Consider the following 19,133-nt stretch of genomic DNA (forward strand, 5'->3'; position numbering starts at 1 on the left):
TGGGTGCAGTGGCTCACCAACTGTATTTCCAGCACTTTGGGAGGCTGAGGTGGAAGGATTGCTTGAGGGCAGGAGTTCAAGACCAGCCTAAGCAACATAGTGAGAACCTGCCTCTACATAAAATTAAAGAAAAAAAAATTAGCCAGCCATGGTGGTACATACCTATAGTCCCAGCTACTCAGGAGGCTGAGGCGGGAGGATTGCTTGAACCCAGGAGTTCATTGTTGCAGTGAGCTATGATTGCACCAGTGCACTGCAACCTGAGTGACAGAGCAAGACCTTATCTCTAATAAAAGAATAATAAAATTTTTAAAAATTAAATAAAGAGCATGGCTGTGACCCTTTGGCATGAATGAGAATGTAGAATTCAGCAATTCCCTGCAAAGCCAACATGTTCTCAGCATTGAAGGTCATATTTCCAGAGTAGCACGTATTCATTGAAGCTTGTATTCCTTTTAGGGGGGAATTTGGGACTGAGTATAAATAATCAGTGTGAGTTTATGAAGCCTTGGGGATTTACTTATGGGGTCATTTCTTAGAAAAGAATGTTGGCCGGGCGCGATGGCTCACGCCTGTAATCCCAGCACTTTGGGAGGCCGAGGCGGGCGGATCACGAGTTCAGGAGATCAAGACCATCCTGGCTAACACTGTGAAACCCCGTCTCTACTAAAAAATACAAAAAATTAGCCGGGCGAGGTGGCAGGCGCCTGTAGTCCCAGCTACTCAGGAGGCTGAGGCAGGAGAATGGCGTGAACCTGGGAGGCGGAGCTTGCAATGAGCGGAGATCACATCATTGCACTCCAGCCTGGGCGACAGAGCGAGACTCCATCTCAAAAAAAAAAAAAAAAAGAATGTTTACGGATGCTGATTACCCTGAAATCAACAGAAGAAGGCAGTCTGCAAAGCAGTTGAACAAAGATGGGGCCACAGATGAGGACTGTGATGAGAGAGATGTCATTCACTTCTCTCAGTGATTTTGAGTGCTTCCTGGTTACCAGTATACAAGCAGGATCCTTTTGGATAAGGCTTTCCTGAAGAAGGTGATATTGTATTTCCTTAAGAGGCTGTGTTATGGGCTGGGTGTGGTGGCTCACGCCTGTAATCCCAGCACTTTGGGAGGCTAAGGTGGGAGGATCACTTGAGGTTGGGAGTTTAAGGCCAACCTGGGCAACATAGCAAGACCCCATCTCTACAAAAAAAGAAAAAAAGGAAAGGAAAAAAAAAAAGAGGTTCTGTTGTGAGCAGAGTCTGGCTCTCTTTGTCAAAAGCACTGAGGTTTAGCTTGTCATTCGTTGCTCGTTGCCTAGCACAGGCCTTGGCACATAGTAAGTATCTCAACTTGTTTATAGAAACCATTAATTTTTCAGGTCTGGAGTGTCCTACCCATACCAGACATGCCAGAGTGAATTTTCTCTCTTTTTCTCTTTTTTTAGTGTTCAAAGCTTCTTTCAGACACCAGTGTTATTCAGTTCTACCCAAGTAAATTTGTCCTTATCACCGACATACTTGATACATTTGGTAAGTACCTGTCATATGCATCTTAGATCTTGGAAATATGTTCGTTTTGTCAAGAACTGGGTGGTAGAGTTACTGTAAATTAGGTTCTGCCGTGGTTTAAGTTATTAAGTAAGTCATGAGAGAAATCAAACCATCCCCCGCCACCCATTAATAAGGGTGCTATTTTTGAAACATTCTAAAAGTTTATTTTTTCTACTTTTTTTTTTGAGTCAGGGTCTTGTTCTGTCATCCAGACTGGAGGGCAGTGGCACAGTTATAGCTCACTGCAGCCTCAAACTCCTGGGCTCAAGCCATCTTCCTGCCTCAGCCTCCTGAGTAGCTGGGACTACAGGCTCATGCCACCATGCCTAGCTAAGTTTTTTTTTTTTGGTAGAGACAGAGTCTCGTAGTATTGCCCAGGCTGGTCTCAAACTCCTACCTCAAGTGATCCTCCTGCTTTGGCCTCCCAAAGTGCTGGAATTACAGGCATGAGCCACCATGTCTGGCCTGTTTTTCCTAATCTTCTGAGAGACTAGTAAAGTGAATGAGTGAAGCAGGGCAGGCTGGGGGCACTAAGCAGCATGGGTCCCTTGCCGTCTCACAGGCACCTGAAACTGTACTTGGCATCTGTTCCCAGCCCTTTCCCTTTTCCCACTGAGTTTCTGTCTCCAGGAATGGCACCACCATGTACCCAGTTGCCTAAGCTGGGAGTCTGAGCATCTTTCCCCACATGCCCATGTCCAGTCACCAAATTCTTCGGTTCAGCCTCCTAAAGCTCTCTCCAGCATGTCCATTTTTTTCTTTCTTCACTGTTAAAATTTTTTTTTTTTCTTTTTGGAGATAAAGTTTCTGTCACTCAGGCTAGAGTACAATGACGTGATGTCGGCTCACTGCAACCTCTGCCTCCCGTGTTCAAGCGATTTTCCTGCCTCAGCCTCACCAATAGCTGGGATTACAGGCGCACGCCACCACACCTGGTTAGTTTTTGTATTTTTAGTAGAGATGGGATTTCACCATGTTGGCTAGGCTGGTCTCAAAACTCCTGACCTCAAGTGATCTGCCCGCCTCGGCCTCCCTAAGTGCTAGGATGACAGGCCTGAGCCACTGTGCCCAGCCTCACTGTTAAAATTTTAATCCTAGCCACAGCCCTCTCCCACCTGGATAACTTCCTGCATCACTGTGGCTGCCCCTAGTCCCACACACCACCTCACAGGTAGAGTGACCTTTTGGAGCCAGGCAAAAAGGTTTAGACTGAAGAGAATAACCTGGAGGAGCAGGAGGCCCCTGTGCTGCTTGACAGTGGTTGGTTAGGCCAGAGCATCGTGCCATTAGCAGTTTGCTCAGACCATGTAGTCCTCTAAGCTTTATATGATGTGCCCCACAGCGAGGCATCCCACCAGAACTAGGAAATAAGGGCGCTTTCTGAGAGCTGAACACGTAGAAGATCAGAACAGAGACATTCACTGTCTTACAGGGACCAATGGGCTCCCAACCCAGCAAATCTTATCCGTAACCCATTGAAAGGTATAATGTGTCAGAAAGCAAACTGTCAATCTGAGAGACTCATTCATTTCTGTGCATCCCAGTCCTGTCCAAGAGACTGGAGGCCGGAGTGCACTAGCTAAGACAAGTGACAAGAAAGCTAACTAACCTTGGAAAAGGGGGTATTTATTGGCTTAAGCTGAAAATTCCAGGGGTAGTTCTGGCTTCAGGTGCAGCTGGATCCAGGAACCCAAACAGTGTCATTAAGACCTTGCCCTTGGGCCGGGCATGGTGGCTCACACTTGTAATCCCAACACTTTGGGAGGTAGAGGTGGGTGGATCATCTGCGGTCAGGAGTTCAAGACCAGCCTGGCCAACATGGCGAAACCCCGTCTCTACTAAAAACACAAAAATTAGCTGGGTGTTGTGGTGCGCACCTGTAGTCCCAGCTGCTCGGAAGGCTGAGGCGGGAGGATCGTTTGAACCCAGGAGGTGGAGATTGCAGTGGGCCAAGATCACACCACTGCACTCCAGCCTGGGCGACAGGACGAGACTCTGTCTCCAAAAAGAAAAGAAAAGAAAAAAGACCTTGCCCTTGGGTTGGGTGCATTCTCGAGTTTCACAAGGTGTCCTCAGCTTCTGCTAGCTTTACTGCTGGTGGTCCCAGGGCATGGAAAGAGCTGCTTTCTCCAAGCATTCCCACAGAAGTTTCAGAATCCCATCTCATTGGCCTGGGTTGGTTCACTTGTCCGTCCCTGAGCCAGTTGTGGTATCTGGGGGATGAAATGCACTGATTATCCAGGCCTGGTCACCCCAGAACTAAAAGAGTGATACAGCTAGCGGAAGAAAGGGGAGTGGATGCTACCTAGGCAAAAAGAGGAGATGTCCCAGCTGACAGATGAGGCCTGATGGGTTCAGATGGCCCGGAGAGGTGGTATCAGGCTCTCTGCAGGCCACTAGGGAGGTGTCAGCAAATGGAAGGGACAAAAATCCTTGCCTTGGCTAGGCACGGTGGCTCACGCCTGTAATCCTACCACTTTGGGAGGCTGAGGCAGTTGGATCATGTCAGGTCAGGAGTTTGAGACCAGACTGGCTAACATGGTGAAACCCCATCTCTACTAAAAATATAAAAATTAGCCAGGTGTGGTGGCAGCCACCTGTAATCCCAGCTACTCGGGAGGCTGAGGCAGGAGAATAGCTTGAACCTGGGAGGCGGAAGTTGCAGTGAGCTGTGATCGCGCCACTGCACTCCAGTCTGTGCCACAGAGCTGAGATTTCGTCTCAAAAAAAAAAGAAAGAAAGAAAAGAAAAAAAATCTTCGCCTTTGTGGTGCTTATGTTTCCAAAAAAGAGAATTTACGAAACAATTAAGTCAACCCAATTGTATGTTAGACAATGATCCATGCTATGGAGAAAACCAAACAGAGTGGGGTGAGGAGGTGAACAGGAATGGATGGAATTAGGTGAGGGGGTAGGGGTGCAATTTTAAGTAAGGTGCTCAGTGGAGACCTTGTTGAGAGGTTACCTGAGCAGGTACTTGAAGGCGGTGAGAGGTGAGCCCTATGGGTCTATGGGGCGGAGGCCAGGGGCAGAAGAGGCCAAGGAACAGCTTGTGCAAAGATCCTGGGGTGGGAGCATTGGGAGCACCAGGTTGGCCTGAGAACCAAGGAGGCCAAGAGGGAGGCGATGGGATGAGCCCGGGAGAGGGGCAGAAGCTGACATGGTCAGAGACCATGGTGGCTTTGGGGGCCACTGGAAGGACTTGGGCCTTGACTGTGACTCCGAGGGCAGGAGGGGCCACCAGAAGGTGTTGAGCAGAGGAGGGAGGTGATCCTATGTGGGATTTAACAGGCTCTGTGTTGAGACTAGACTGTAGGGCGGAGGTGGAGCATGGAACCTGTGGCAGCACTTCCGGTGAGAGGCAGGGATTGGCATGGCCCCAGAAAGGCAGTAGGGATGGCGAAGAGAGACCCAGGATGGTTAAGGGCTTTAGGTTCTCAAATAGATGTCAAATCATACACTGCTGGTCCTTGATGTGTCCCTGCACACGGCTTACCTTCAGGGAGTGAGGCCGTCATTGGTGGGGAGAGGCTGGTGGCTGTGTCTGGCTCCCCTGGCAGTCTCATTTCTCCTGTGAATCAACCTCTTGGCCTTCTGGTTCCCTCGCCAGCCTCTCCTAAATTTCTTTTGTGTGAGTCAGCTTTCCTGAGCAAGATTAGCTCCGAGACACTGATTAGCTCTGTCCTGCAAGCCTGGCCAGACCCAGACAGCTCACTCACCTTGCAAGAACTCTGGGCAGCCACTCTGCTAGCTCCTGCCAGCAGCGCCCCAGCGCCGTCCTGGACTCGCCAGGCTGTAGTGCAGATGCTGCCGTCCTTTTTGTGTCCCAGAAAATAGCTGGGCTGGGAGTTGGGAACAGCAGTGGTAAATCTTCAACAGATGATGACCTTGGGCAGACTGTTAGGTGCTTTATGGATATTAAGTCCTGGCCGGGCACAGTGGCTCACGCCTGCAATCCCAGCACTTTGAGAGGCCGAGGTGGGTGGATCACAAGGTCAGGAGTTCAAGACCAGCCTGGGCAATATGGTGAAACCCCGTCTCTACTAAAAATACAAAAATTAGCCAGGCGTGGTGGTGGAGAAGGAAAGTAGCTTCCCCAGGGTCACCGTCATAGTGAATTGCAGAGCTGAGTCTCAACTCGCTGTCTGTAGTCAAAGCACTTACTTTATTTCTCTTTATACATTGCTCATGGGGGAATGCATATACCTTTTTTTTGTTTGTTTGTTTTTGAGACAGAGTCTCACTTCATTGCCCAGGCCACAGTGCAGTGGTGTGATCATGGCACACTGCAGCCTTGATCTCCTTGACTCAAAGGATCCTCTTGTCTCAGTCTCCCAAGTAACTGGGACCACAGGTGTGTTCCACCATGCCCAGCTTTTTTTTTTTTTTTTTTTTTTTTAGCAATGGAATCTCACTGTGTGGCCCAGGCTGGTCTCAAACTCCTGGAGTCAAGCCATCCTCCCACCTTGGCCTCCCAAAGTACTGGGATTATAGGCATGAGTCACTGCGCCTGGCCTAAATGCATATACATTTAACCCAACAGTTTCACCTCTGGGAATCTATCCCACCTGTAATAGCAAACTATAAGAAGCAATTCAAGTGGCCATCAATAGGAGCTGGCTAAATAAATTATGGTGTGTCTGTATAGTGGAGTATTAGTGGCTCTATGAAATGAAAAGGCTGGGCATGGTGGCTTACACCTGTAATCCCAGCACTTTGGGAGGCCAAGACTGGCAGATCACTTTGAGCTTAGGAATTCAAGATCAGTCTGGGCAACATGGTGAAACCCGTCTTTACTAAAAATACAAAAATTAGCTGTGTAAGGTGGTACACGCCTGTAATCCCAACTACTCAGAAGGCTTAGGTGGGGGAATTGCTTGAACCCAGGAGGCAGAGGTTGCAGTGAACTGAGATCAAGCCACTGCACTCCATTCTGGGTGATAAAGTGATACTCTGTCTCAGAAAAACAAACAACAACAACAACAACAAAAAAAAAAAAAAAAAAAAAGAAGGGAAGGAAAGGGCCAGGCATGGTGGCTCACACCTGTAATCCCATAATCCCAGCACTTTGGGAGGCTGAGGCAGGAGGATAATTTGAGTCCAGGAGTTCAAGACCATCCTGGGCAACATAGCAAAACCCCATCTCTACAAAACATTTTAAAAAAATAGCTAAGTGTGGTGGTACAAACCTATAGTCCCAGCTACTCAGGAGGCTGAGGCAGGCAGATTCCTTGAGCCTAAGAAGTTTGAGACTGCAGTGAGCTATGATGCACCCTAGCAGAATTAAGACCGTGTCTCGAAAAGAAGAAAAAAAAAAGAAAAAGAAAGGAGGAAAATGTAGAATACATGGTGGTATTCACTTGTGTCTCCCTAAGGAGGCATTAAAAGGATACCCAAGAAACCGATAGAAGTGGTTTCTCTCAGAGGGTGCGCAGGGCAGTGAGGCGGATGGGATGGGTCAGGAGAGAAACTGCACTTGGTACCTTCTGCAGCCTTTTTGAATTTTGAACCATGGGAATGTTTTACCTATTCAAAACCAAACATTCACACAAAGTAGCTGCTTTCAGCACTGCTGCAGGTCCCCGTCCTTCCTCTCCACTTCACAATGGTGTCCCCAGGGTGCTGTTGTTTAAGTCTATTGTGAATAATATTCCTCAGGACTGTTGAGGCAGCCTGCATGGACAGGTCCTCAAAGAGTCTTTGTTAAGGTTTGGGGCTAATGAGTGTATGCTTTGTAAAAAAAAGAGTGAAACCCTGACTTGCTTGGTGGAAATGTGGAGTCCTGAGCTCCATTTTTCTGCACATGGTCATTACTCTGCTCTAAAAGAAGATGCTTGACAGTACAGGGACAGGTGTTTCATGGTTGTTGACATTGTTGACAAGAGGGTCAGAGCATCTTGCTGTGCCAGAGATGCAGACTAGGGCCCCAGCATCCACAGAGACTGGCATGCACAGTGGGAAGACGTGTGCCTGGTTTCTGTTGGGATTTCACTAGAGGCATTGAATATAGAGGTCGGCTTCTGGCTTCAATGCCTGTGTCTCCTCTTTCAGTTTCTCCGCCTGTAGAATGGGGCTATCGTAGACCCTGCCTCCAAGGGTTTCTGGAGAAGATTAAATGAGAGGATTCATAGGAAGTATAATGTCTTTCCTCTTCTAAGAGTTTGCTGGCAGGATTAGAGTCAATGACTTTGAATAGTGCTTGGCACAAAGTAAGTGCTCAGAAAATGCTAGCTGTTACCACTGTTATTATTTATCTATTTTAGTGTCTTTGATTTATAAGAAAGCAAATCAAGACAGGAAATAAATCTAGGATCAAGCGTTGTTTCTCAGAATAGTTGTCTTCTAGCTCAACAATAGACAAATAGCTTTTTTCAGTAAAAATAATTTTGTAGTTAAAGGGTTCTTAAAATATGAAAGTGAGGCCCAGTACAGTGGCTTGTATCTGTAATCCCAGCACTTTGGGAAGTCAGGGCAGAAGGATTGCTTGAGCCCGGGAGTTCGAGACCAGCCTGAGCAACATGGTGAGACCTCGTCTCTACGAAAAATTTAAGATAGCCAAGCATGGTGGTGCGTGCCTATGGTCCCAGCTACTCAGGAGGCAGAGGTGGGAGGATCCCCAGAGCCCAGGTAGTTGAGGCTGCAGTGAGCTGTGATTGCCCCACTGCACTCCAGCCTGGGTGACAGAGCAAGACTCTGTCTCTAGAAAAAAGTAAAGTAAAAAAGAATGTGGAGATGAATTTAAAAAAAAAAGAAAAAAAAAAAAGCTAGTTTTAGAGGGATGGCAACTTTTGTGTAGGAAATAAAGGTGTTTTGTGCTGGGTTCATTCTGTGTGCCATGGGAGGTGAGAAGTTATGCAGCTGCGCATAACTGCTGTGTGATGGTCCGAGGTGATATTGCATGCATCCCTAATGCCAGGGTGCTGGGGTCATCCCAGGGGAGGCCTCTCTCTACACGAGGTGTGGCTGTAGGGAATCCATAGCCCCTGATAAGGAAAGCACGTTCTGCCAGGAGGAAAAAAGCAGGTGGCTTTGAGAACTGGGGTTTGTTCTCTAAGGTCTTCCAGGGTCTTCCAAATGGAGCCAGTGGTTTGGAGCAGTGCTTCTCATACTTGGCTGCACATTGAAATCACCTGGGGAGCTTTAAAAACACCCACAAAGTCCCAGCTGCATCCAGACCATTTATATGAGGACTTGTGAGGATGGACACAGACATCCACAGATTTTCAAGAGTCCCAGGTGCTTGGAGTCTGCAGCCCAGTTGGAGAAGCACTGGCTCAGAGGGAAGAGGGAGGTTTGTTCCTGTTTCTGTAGATTCCAGAGGCAAGGCAAGTTTTAGCTCAGAGACCCACTGGTGTCTGCCTAAATCGGTGGTTCTCACACTTCAGCGTGTATAAGGATTTCCCAGCAAGGTTATTCAAAAATCCATATTCCTAGTCCTCATCCTCCAAAATACTTTTTTTTTTTTTTTTTTTTTGAGACAATGTCTCACTCTGTTGCTCCAGGCTGGAGTACAGCGGCACAATCATAGCTTCTATCTCTGCCTCTCAAGTAGCTGGGACTACATGTGTGCACCACCACGCCTGGCTACAAAAATATTCTTTTCCAGTAGCTATAAGGTGGCCCTAGGAATCTGCATTTTCAACAAGTGCCATTAGAAAATTTTAATGTAGGTGGTCCAAGGCCAGGCGTGGTGACTCACACCTATAATCCCAGCACTTTGGGAGGCCAAGGCACACAGATCACTTGAGCCCAGGAGTTCAAGACCAGCTTGGGCTGGGAACATAGGGAAATCCCATGTCTACAGAAAAACAATTAGTCAAGCATGACAGTGCATGCCTGTGGTCCCAGCTACATAGGAGGCTGAGGTGGGAGGATTGCTTGAGCCCAGGAGGTGGAGGCTGTATGTAGTGTGCTGTGATCACACCACTGCACTGCAGCCTAGTGACAAAATGAGACCCTGTCTGAGTGAATGAATGAATGAATGAATGAATGAATGAATGTAGGTAGGTATTTAGGCAGGTGGTCCATACTAGGAGAAGCACCTGAGTGGTATCTCTTAGCTTGGCTGGCTTCCTTCACTTAACCCTAACACTGTGTCATCTCTTGATATCATTTGATCCCACGTTCTTTGACCTGAAATGATCTTTGTATTTTCCTGTCTCTTTTTCCATGTATGGACAAGCTGTGTTGTTCTTTATTGCCCTGAATAAAGGGGCTATGAAAAAAAAAAAAAAAACCTAGAGGGAAATACTTTCACATTGAAGGTGACTTAGGAGAGCTTAGAAAATGAATAAGAACTGTAATTTTTTACCTCCACATATTGATAACATTTTCCAAAGTAACACTTTTGGTACCAGTTTAGGGGTCCAGGCTGCCCACCTGTTGTGTAGAGTTTTATCGGAACACAGCCACATGCATCTGTTTGCACATTGTGGCCGCGTTTGTGCTACGATGGCAAAGATGAGTCATCAAGAAAGCGACCTATGACCTGCAAAACCTCTAGTATGTTCATCCATCCAACAAGTATTGAGTACCCTCTGTGTGCCAGGCGGTGAACAAAACAAGCACAGATCTCTGCCTTTGTGGAACTTGAATTCTAGTTGAATCTCAAATTCTGATGCTTCTAGGGACCAGGCAGGTCACATAAAAGAGTGAAAAGCACACTGATGATGAGAGATGGTAGGGGGTGGTGGAGACTGTGGCAAACTGGTTAGTATATATGCCATTTCAAGGGGCAGCTACTAATTTGCTCTAGCTGTGTTATTCTATAGAGATATGGCCACATTTTTAGCATATTTTATGTGAAGAAGGAGAAAATATGGCATGTGAGTTCTCCCAAGTTGTAGAGTTTATTTTAGTTTTAGTTTCAGTTTTTGAGACTGGTCTTGCTCTCTCACCCAGGCGGGAGGGCAGTGGGTGATCATGGCTCACTGCAGCCTTGAACTCCTGGGCTCAAGCAATCCTCCCACCTCAGCCTCCCGAGTAGCTGCAACTACAGGCATGCGCTGCCATGCCTGGCTAATTTTTAAATTTTTTGTACATTCCCGGTCTCACAGTGTTGCCCAGGCTGCTCTTGAACTCCTGGGCTCAAGCAGTCCTCCTGTGTCGGCTTCCCAAAGTGCTAGGATTACAGGTGTGAGCCACTATGCCCAGCCTCTCCCAGTTTTTACCTGTTGGTAACCAATCCAAAAAATGTTAAAACACTTTGTGGGCTGTTGTGGTGTGGCCACGCATAACTGGTCACAGGCTGGATTCAGCCCACGGGCTGCCCGTTTTCACCTCTGGCCTAGCATGGAATGTGGACCATCGTCTGAGTAGATGGAGATACTTGAGACTCCTTGAGACTCCAAAGAGTAAAACTTTCACTTTCCTGCCTTTCAAAGAAAGTAAAAGTCTACTGGAAGAACTAAAAACAAAACAAAAGAAATGTGGCTTAAAATCTGTCCCACCAGGTGGCAGCATACCATCACAAGTTGAAGCCTGTCTGGGAGATGATCGCTCTGGGTCTCTAATTAACAAACATTTATTTACTGTTTGCTCCTGAAGAGTGTGATACTAACACCATCTGTCCTTTTCCTCCCAGGAAAGCTCGTGTACGAGCGCATCTTTTCCATGTGTGTGGATAACCGCAGTGTCTTACCAGGTAATGTCACAGCTGTTCCTGGAGTGTCATCCTACCCTGGAGTCAGGACTAGAAGGCTTTTATTGAGTCAGGATTCATTGAAACTTGATAAAGGTTTTAATTTGGGGTGTGTTCAAGTAAAAGAAACACCTTTGAAGATTTCTGATCATCTCAGTCTTCTAAAAACATTAGAAGGTTTCTGAATGGCCTGTGTAGGAACTAAGGCAAGTAATTTGAATCTGCAAGAATGGAAAGGCATCACAGTTAGATTCAGCTGAATTTTCACATCAATATATTTTCCTCTGCTGCTTGACTTTAATATTTTTCCTATGTATCGTTCCCTCCTAAGAAGCAAATTGCTTGGGGAAAAAAAAAAAGCAAAGACGACTTTATGTATATTAAAGAACGATGTCAAATAGATCGATAGTAATTGATGCTTTGAATTCACAATCTATACCTAAATAATTTTGCATTAAATTGACTGTCAATCAAGTTTAAATTCCCTGGAGGTTATAATGGGACAAGTGGATGATGAATTTCTTTTGTCATATAAATGGTAAGAATGATGTGTCTGGCAATGTAGGACTCTCAGCCGCAGCATCCTTTGCCTTTATTCCTCTTTTTAACTTCCGAGCACGCCTATGAGAAAATGTTCTCATCTGTCCAAGCTAGAGTAACCAGCTTGCTCCACTGCTGCTCCACTTCCCTCTGCTCCTGCAGTGGGGCTTCCCAGGAGGTGAATAGAAAGTGTTTGTGACAGTAACCTGTAACCTGACCTTTATTCTTCCTTCTTTCCTCTTTCCTTTATTCCTCCCTCCCCTTCTCCTCCTTCTCTCTCTTCCTCTCCCTCCTCTCCTACCCTCTCCTTTTCTCTCTCCTCTCTCTCCTTCTGTTCCTGTCTGTTCATCAATCAATCTATCTATCTTTATTTATTATTTTTGAGATGGACTCTTGCTCTGTCACCCAGGCTGGAGTGCAGTGGCACGATCTCGGCTCGCTGCAGCCTTCGCCTCCCGGATTCAAGCGATTCTCCTGCTTCACCCTCCTGAGTAGCTGGGTCTACTGGTGCCTGCCACCATACCTGGCTAATTTTTGCATTTTTAGTAGAGATGGGGTTTTTACCATGTTGGCCAGGCTAGTCTCAAACTCCTGACCTCAAGTGATTCATCTGCCTTGGCCTCCCAAAGTGCTGGGATTATAGGCATGAGCAACTGTGCTTGGCCCTTTCTTATTTTTATTTTTTCTATTTAATATTTTTACTTTTCATCTTTGTAGACACAGGGTCTCCCTATATTGCCCAAGCAGCTCTCAAACTTCTGGGCTCAAGTGATCCTCCCACCTCAGCCTCCCAAAGTGCTGGGATTGTAGGCATGAGCCACTGTGCTTGGTCTGTCTTTTTAATACTGTTTAATGTGCACATTTGTCAGAAAGAAAGAGACAGAACTCTACAGGCTTTTAGGTCTCGAAGTGCTTTTAGGACCCATCTTGTTTCATCAGAGATGGGCAGACCCAGTGTGGAAGGGTCTTGCCCAGAGCCCTGCCACCAGCTACTGAGAGCCTTGCTCTTCACGCTGCACCTACGTTGTCCAGTACAGCATCCACTGGCCACGTGTTGCTCTTGAGCACTTGAGGTGTGGACAGTCCAAATTGAGATGCGACGTAACTATTTAAAAAGACACTGGATTTCAAAGACTCAGTACAAGTAAAAGATGGTAAAGTAGCTCACTAATAGTGTTTATGTTGACTACATGTTGAAATGGTATTCTGGATGAATCGGGTTAAAGTACATGATTAAAATTAATTTCCCCAGTTTTTCACCTTTTTAATGTGGCTCATGTGGTGTTTCTTTGGGATCCTCCATGCCACTGCATCATATCTGTGATGATGTTTTTCAGCAGCTCCTCCCATGTTCTGGCCATCTCAGGGTTGGAGGCAGTGATCCGGGACAGGCAGGCAGAGGCCAGCCCAAGTGGAAAGGAAAGGCCTTCTCTGCTGGCTTGAGGATTTGGGAAATCTGAATTGTTTGTTTATTTATTTATTTTTGAGATGGAGTTTTGCTCTTGTTGCCCAGGCTGGAGGGCAGTGACGTAATCTCGGCTCACTGCAACCTCCGCCTCCTGGGTTCAAGCGATTCTCCTGCCTCAGCCTCCCAAGTAGCTGGGATTACAGGCGTGCACCACCACACCCAGCTAATTTTTGTATTTTTAGTAGAGATGGGGTTTTATCTTGTTGGCCAGGCTGATCTTGAACTCCTGACCTCAGGTGATCTGCCTGCCTCGGCCTCCCAAAGTGCTGGGATTACAGGCGTGAGCCGCCACGCCCGGCCGAATCCATTTATTTAATTCACACTTGCCAGCACGTAGCATGCTATATACCATTGGCAGCAAACTTGAGCCAACAGGTGGGATTGAACCAAAATAGATTTTCTTTTGGCAACAACAGCATTAAAAAAAAATGATTTTTGATACAGGCTCTAGTTCTTCCTATTGTTGTATACCCAACCTCTGAAAAATTGTTGTATTTACCTTCCTGGCCCCCAGGGGCATTTGAGTTTGCCTCTACTGCAGTAATCTTCCTTTCTTCCAGTCTTCAGTGACTATACAGACAACATTTTAGGGCCAATTAAGGAAAAATTACTAATAACTAACTCCCTGCCTAAACTTAAAAGTTCAAAACAACAGATGAGTCCTTGTTTAGATATGTTAATTATAGCACTTTCATCACTAAAATTCTTCCCTCTCCAAATAGCTATTTTTGACCTTGAGCAAAACAAATCATTTGTTTTTTTTTTTCTTTAAATGATATCATTGTTTGTTTTCCTTTTAGCTAAAATCTTCATCTGCTTGTGTTCACTCCAGTTCCAAGAACCTGAAAAGAACAGTAGATTCTGTTTTTCGAAGTTGTTGGTGATCTGAGGAATGACTCTTAAGTATAATTATCATGAAAGCTTTAGAAATCTCCTGTGCAGAATTCTGCCCAAAGAGATTATGTGTGAAGAGAAGTTTAGTGGCATTTGTACTCATTCTTTCCATTTAAATCAAGTTCTGTTGGGTGAATTTCCTACTTGAGCCCTTTGCCTTCGGGAGTTTTAACTAAGGTATAGCTCTTCGGGGTTGAGAAAGATACAGTGTCTTTTGGGTTCATGAAAAGTACACACTACTAGATGTGGTCATTTTTTTCCCCAACAGTTCTTAATCCAGCATATACATAGAGAGGCCATTGACTCTGAGAAGTCAAATCATTTTCTTTCCAGCTTGGGAGAAATAATTTGGGTTTATTGTATTATAGTTCCCATCATCATCTTCTCAGCACTCCCATCTTCAGTTTTCCCCTGTGGCTGATGTGGGCCACATTGGGATAAGCAATGGCCTTAACTGACCTGGCCTTTCCAGCACATGCCAGCTAAGATGGTGCCAATCCCTATAACACTGTTACGTAAAGAGACCTCTGGGTAGAGACTTGGCAAATAAATGAAAGAACTAGACTCATTGGTCTCCTGCCGCCTCTTAAAATATCCACAGAAGTTCAGGTTTGAAAAAAAGCAGCACCATAAAAGAAAAATAAATGGGAGCTAGAAAGAGAATCTCTGTTCTTTGTTATATTGAAGTATCTTCTGAATTGATTTCCGGATTTTGAAGGAGTCCCCATGTAGCAGCCCATGTGCTAAAGTATAAACCGTGTCGTGTCATGCCATTCCTGTGCTCAGAACCCTTCAGGGGGTTTCCATTATGTTTAGAAAAACTCTCAGACTCCTCACCAAGGCTTTAGCCCTGTGTGAACTGGCTTGTGATGCTGGCTGCACCTCTTTCTGCTCAGCAAATTGGCTTGCTTTTTGTTCTTTGACCATAGTGAGGTTATACCTACCTCAGGGCCTTGCATTTGCTGTTTTCTCTCCCTGGAATGTATTTCTTCCACATCTAGGCATGGCTGGCTCCCTTTCATAATTCAAGGCTCAGCTCAAATACCGCCTCTGTGGGAGCCTTCTCTGACCACTGCATCTAATGAGCCCCTTCCCCTAAATCTCACTCAAGTCACTCTTTATTCCAATACCTAGTTTAGTATCTTTAATAGTGCTGTTAGATATAATCTTATTTGTTTGCCTGCTTATTCTCTTTCCTGTTTGTCATTTGTCTCCCCCCACTGGAATGTAAGTTTTATGAAGATAGGATCCACCTTGTGCACTGTTATCTCCCCAAAGTCTAGAACACTACCTTTAGTTGGCCCTTAAGGCATTTGTGTTGAGCACATGAAGTAAAGGAATATAATACTTAGTTTACTGTAAGATCTTAAAGTCCTGCATAACAGAATCCTTTTCCTAAATTATTCCTTGAGCTGGAAGGAAAGCCTAAAGAATTCTGTATTGGTGTATACAGATTGTCGTCTAGCTTGCAGTCAATGTGTGTATGCAGGGCAGCCTGCCTTTAGCCTGATTTCCAACTCTTTCAGGCAACCTGAACCAGTTTGTTTTAGCCTTTGCTGAATCTCAGTTCTTTCAACTAGAGAGTGAGAGATTTTATAGATGACCTCAGAGACCTATTTTTGCTTTTGGATTTTAAGCCACAAGATTCAGTCATATGAAGGGAGATTAACACTGCTCCTCCCGGTCCCCAAAGAGAAGATTGACAAATGAATGTAAGAATAACTGCTATCTTTTCCTGTCTGGATCTCTTGAAAGTAGAAAAAAAAAGTTACTTCATGTGTAGAGATCTAGGCCAAAAAGGGGAAAATGGTCATTTCCCATCCTTTTGAAAATGGTAAGCAAATAGTTCTCAAGTGAATGAAGCATGCCAGCCAGCCAAAAATAGACTGAGGAGATTGCAATTTCAAAATATCTGCAGTTGTGATTAGTGACTCTTCTCTGCTAGAGAAGTACCTAGAGATTTATCCTTTTTTTGCTGATTCTATAGGAATTTTGATCACCTTCATATACCACGAAGTGACAGAATCAGGGATGAAAATGACTCATTGCAAAACAGGATGAGAGCCAATAAGCTAAGAATCATTTGCTATATTAAAGTAATTAACTTCTCCCTTTTAATTTATTTATTCATTTTTTAGAGACAAGGTCTTGCTCTATCTTACTCTGTCTCGCTCTGCCCAGGCTGGAGTGCACTGGCTCGAACGTAGCTCACTGCAGCCTCAAACTCCTGGGCTCTATTGATCCTCCCACCTCAACCTTCCAAGTAGCTGGGACTACAGGTGTGAGCCACAGTGCCTGGCCAGCTTCTCCCTTTTTGAATTAATCCTAAAAGTATAAAACATCCAGTGGTGGGATGGAGCTCTAATCTTTACCAAAATCATTTAGAAGAAATCATTTCCATGTGAGAGTTTAATAGTGGCCTTCATGATGTTGATAAGTTTTCTGTTTTTTCTTTCATTTCTCCATATTCTCTTCCATTGCTTACGATGTATGTCAAGTCCAGAACTGTGAGAAATAAATTTCTGCTGTTTAAAAATATGTATGTCAGAATCAAGCTTGGGTTCCAGTTCCAGAAAACTCAAAATAACAGTAATGAAGGTCAGGGCTGATGGGCCAGCTAGCCCTTGGTGCCAACGACCCTCACTTCTATCTTGCTGCTCTCATAGTCAGTATGGCTGCAGAGGTTCCAGCTGTCATGTCTGCATTCCAGTCAGTGAGCAGGAAGAAGGAGTGAGGGAAGGCAAGCCCCTTCTCTTAAAGATACTTCTCAGAAGTTGCCCTTCTATTTATATATCCTGGGACCAGAACTGACCCACACGACACACCTAACTGCAAGGATGGCCCTGTGCCCTGCAGGAATATGTGAGTTCTTTTATTAAAGAGGAGGACAATAGCTAATGGAGTAAACTGGCAGTTTCACAAGGTGACTCGTCTTGGAGCCAGTCATGAGCCAGCAACATAATTCTGGCTGGTTTCTCACCTCAGGGGCCTTGCTTTACCTTCCTCTGGCCCATTGTGATGTGTAGAGCAAAAGCTTAGATCACTGTTGCAGTCGCAGTTCCCTAAAGCATCTGGAATTCTCAACAATGTTGTCATAGTTACTGGGAGGTAACCAAGAACCTCTGGATTATATTAGAGGCAGTGGCTAAGAATGTCGGCCGCGACTGCCTGGGTTGAATTCCAGCTCTTACATTTGCTTGCTGTGTGCCTTGGGTGAGTCACTGCATTCCTCTGTGCCTTGGACTCTGCATCTGTAAAATAAGATAATAAAAGTACATACCTCAGAGGGTTGCTCTATGGGATCCGGTGAGCTGTCTGTAAAGCACTGTGAACAACACTTGGCACTTAGAAAGCCTGCGTTTGTGGAAACTATTGTTATCATCAGTTGCTTCCTAATAGTGATATTTGGAAAGAAAGACACAGGCGGAGTCACCCCCTTTTCTGCTCCACGGTAATGTGTTCCCATCTGGGGGCTCACACAGATCCTGAGATTTAGGAGGGCTGATGGGTCTTGTTTTTATATTACAGATCACTTTTCTCCAGAGAATGCCAATGACACGGCCAAGGAAACATGCCTAAATTGGTTTTTCAAGATTGCCTCCATCAGGGAACTCATTCCAAGATTGTATCCTTTTTCTTTTTTCTTTTTTTTGTCTAGTGATTTTCAAGATAGGCTAAAAGCGTTGTACTGTTAATAGAAGCCATGTGATGGGATGCCCTGACATTCTTATTGAAAATTTGGTCCCGTTACAGTTGCTAGCCTGAAAATACATACAGGGCAAGCCACATTGTAGAAACCCTTGGACTCTTGCTCTTTCCAGTTTGTTTGTCTTTTACTTGGAACACGATGCCATGTGTCAGGCATTTGTTTCCTTGTGGAACATTCCCACCTTAATTCTCTCCATTAAAATGCTTTACATTTGTATTTTCTCTGATTCCAAGAACTTGAAAGAACAGGGTCAAGCTTGGCAGGGCAAATGCCAATACTGAAGAACAGAATTTGACTTATACATAAATTGCATCTTAGTTATCTAAAGTTGTTCTTTTTTTTGTTTGTTTGAGATGGAGTCTCACTCTATTGCCCAGGCTGGAGTGAAGTGGCACAATCTCTGCTTACTGCAAGCTCTGCCCCCTGGGTTCACAGCATTCTCCTGCCTCAGCCTCCCGAGTAGCTGGGACTACAGGCGCCCGCCACCACGCCCGGCTAATTTTTTTGTATTTTTAGTAGAGACGGGGTTTCACCATGTTAGTAAGGGTGGTCTCAATCTCCTGACCTCGTGATCCGCCTGCCTCTGCCTCCCAAAGTGCTGGGATTACAGGCGTGAGCCACCGCACCCGGCCTCTAAAGTTCTTTCTTTCCCAATAAAGCATAGAAGTGCTCAAAACCCAGTTTATATTTCAGCATGCAACTATGAGTCAATGTGTTACATTTTCCACAATTTATTTTAGATAAGTATGAAACTTTGAAAACCATATGTAGAAACCATAAGCTACCTTAGTTCGCTGGATTGTTGAGGGCCATCGTGGTCCCTGTGTCCTAAGACCTGCCCACTTCTATTCATGGATAGTTTAGTCTTTTCTCCATAGGGAGTAGACCTTCTGGAAAACATCTTCCTTAACGGGATGTTCTTGTAGTTACGTGGAGGCATCTATCCTGAAATGTAACAAATTCCTCTCCAAAACGTAAGGCTCTTCGGTAAAATCTAGAACCATAAAATTGTTCAAAATCTCCCATGTGTACACAGATAGTAATGGCAATGTAATAGTAGCCATTATTCACTGAGTACTTAATGTGTGTTAAGCACCTCTGTGCATTTTCTCGATGAATCCAAATGAAAACTGAATGAAGTAGAGACACCATCCTAATCCGCATATTAGGGAGAGGAAAACTCAAGCCAGGAGAAGTTGATTGAGGAGGTCATGGAAGATCAGCTCAACTGGATTTGAATCTTGGCTGTACTGGTACTAGCTGTATGGTCTTGAGCAGGTTTTTTACAGCCCCAGAACCGCAGGCTTCCTCTCCTGGGAACATGACCCTAAGAAGAGGTCTGAG

General features: G+C 45.2%; 1 protein-coding gene across 6 annotated transcripts in view; it reads left to right on the forward strand.

Moving 5' to 3' along the window:
- The window catches only part of VPS35L (VPS35 endosomal protein sorting factor like), a 148,006-nt gene that overhangs the window by 34,714 nt on the left and 94,159 nt on the right, over positions 1-19,133 (forward strand). For 5 of the 6 annotated variants that reach the window (XR_010583862.2, XR_012429315.1, XR_012429316.1 and 2 more), the window contains exons 8-11: positions 1,434-1,518; positions 11,122-11,181; positions 17,609-17,705; positions 18,716-18,763. Coding sequence is in view for 2 of the 6 variants with exons in the window: in XM_005591372.5 (XP_005591429.2) it covers positions 1,434-1,518; positions 11,122-11,181; positions 17,609-17,705; positions 18,716-18,763 (290 nt within the window). In the remaining 4 variants the exon portion in view is untranslated. The remainder of the gene's footprint in view (positions 1-1,433; positions 1,519-11,121; positions 11,182-17,608; positions 17,706-18,715; positions 18,764-19,133) is intronic. The other variant, XM_074027842.1, reaches the window with a different exon arrangement.

The sequence above is a fragment of the Macaca fascicularis genome, chromosome 20, assembly GCF_037993035.2.
Source record: "Macaca fascicularis isolate 582-1 chromosome 20, T2T-MFA8v1.1".
NCBI classification, from domain to species: domain Eukaryota; kingdom Metazoa; phylum Chordata; class Mammalia; order Primates; family Cercopithecidae; genus Macaca; species Macaca fascicularis.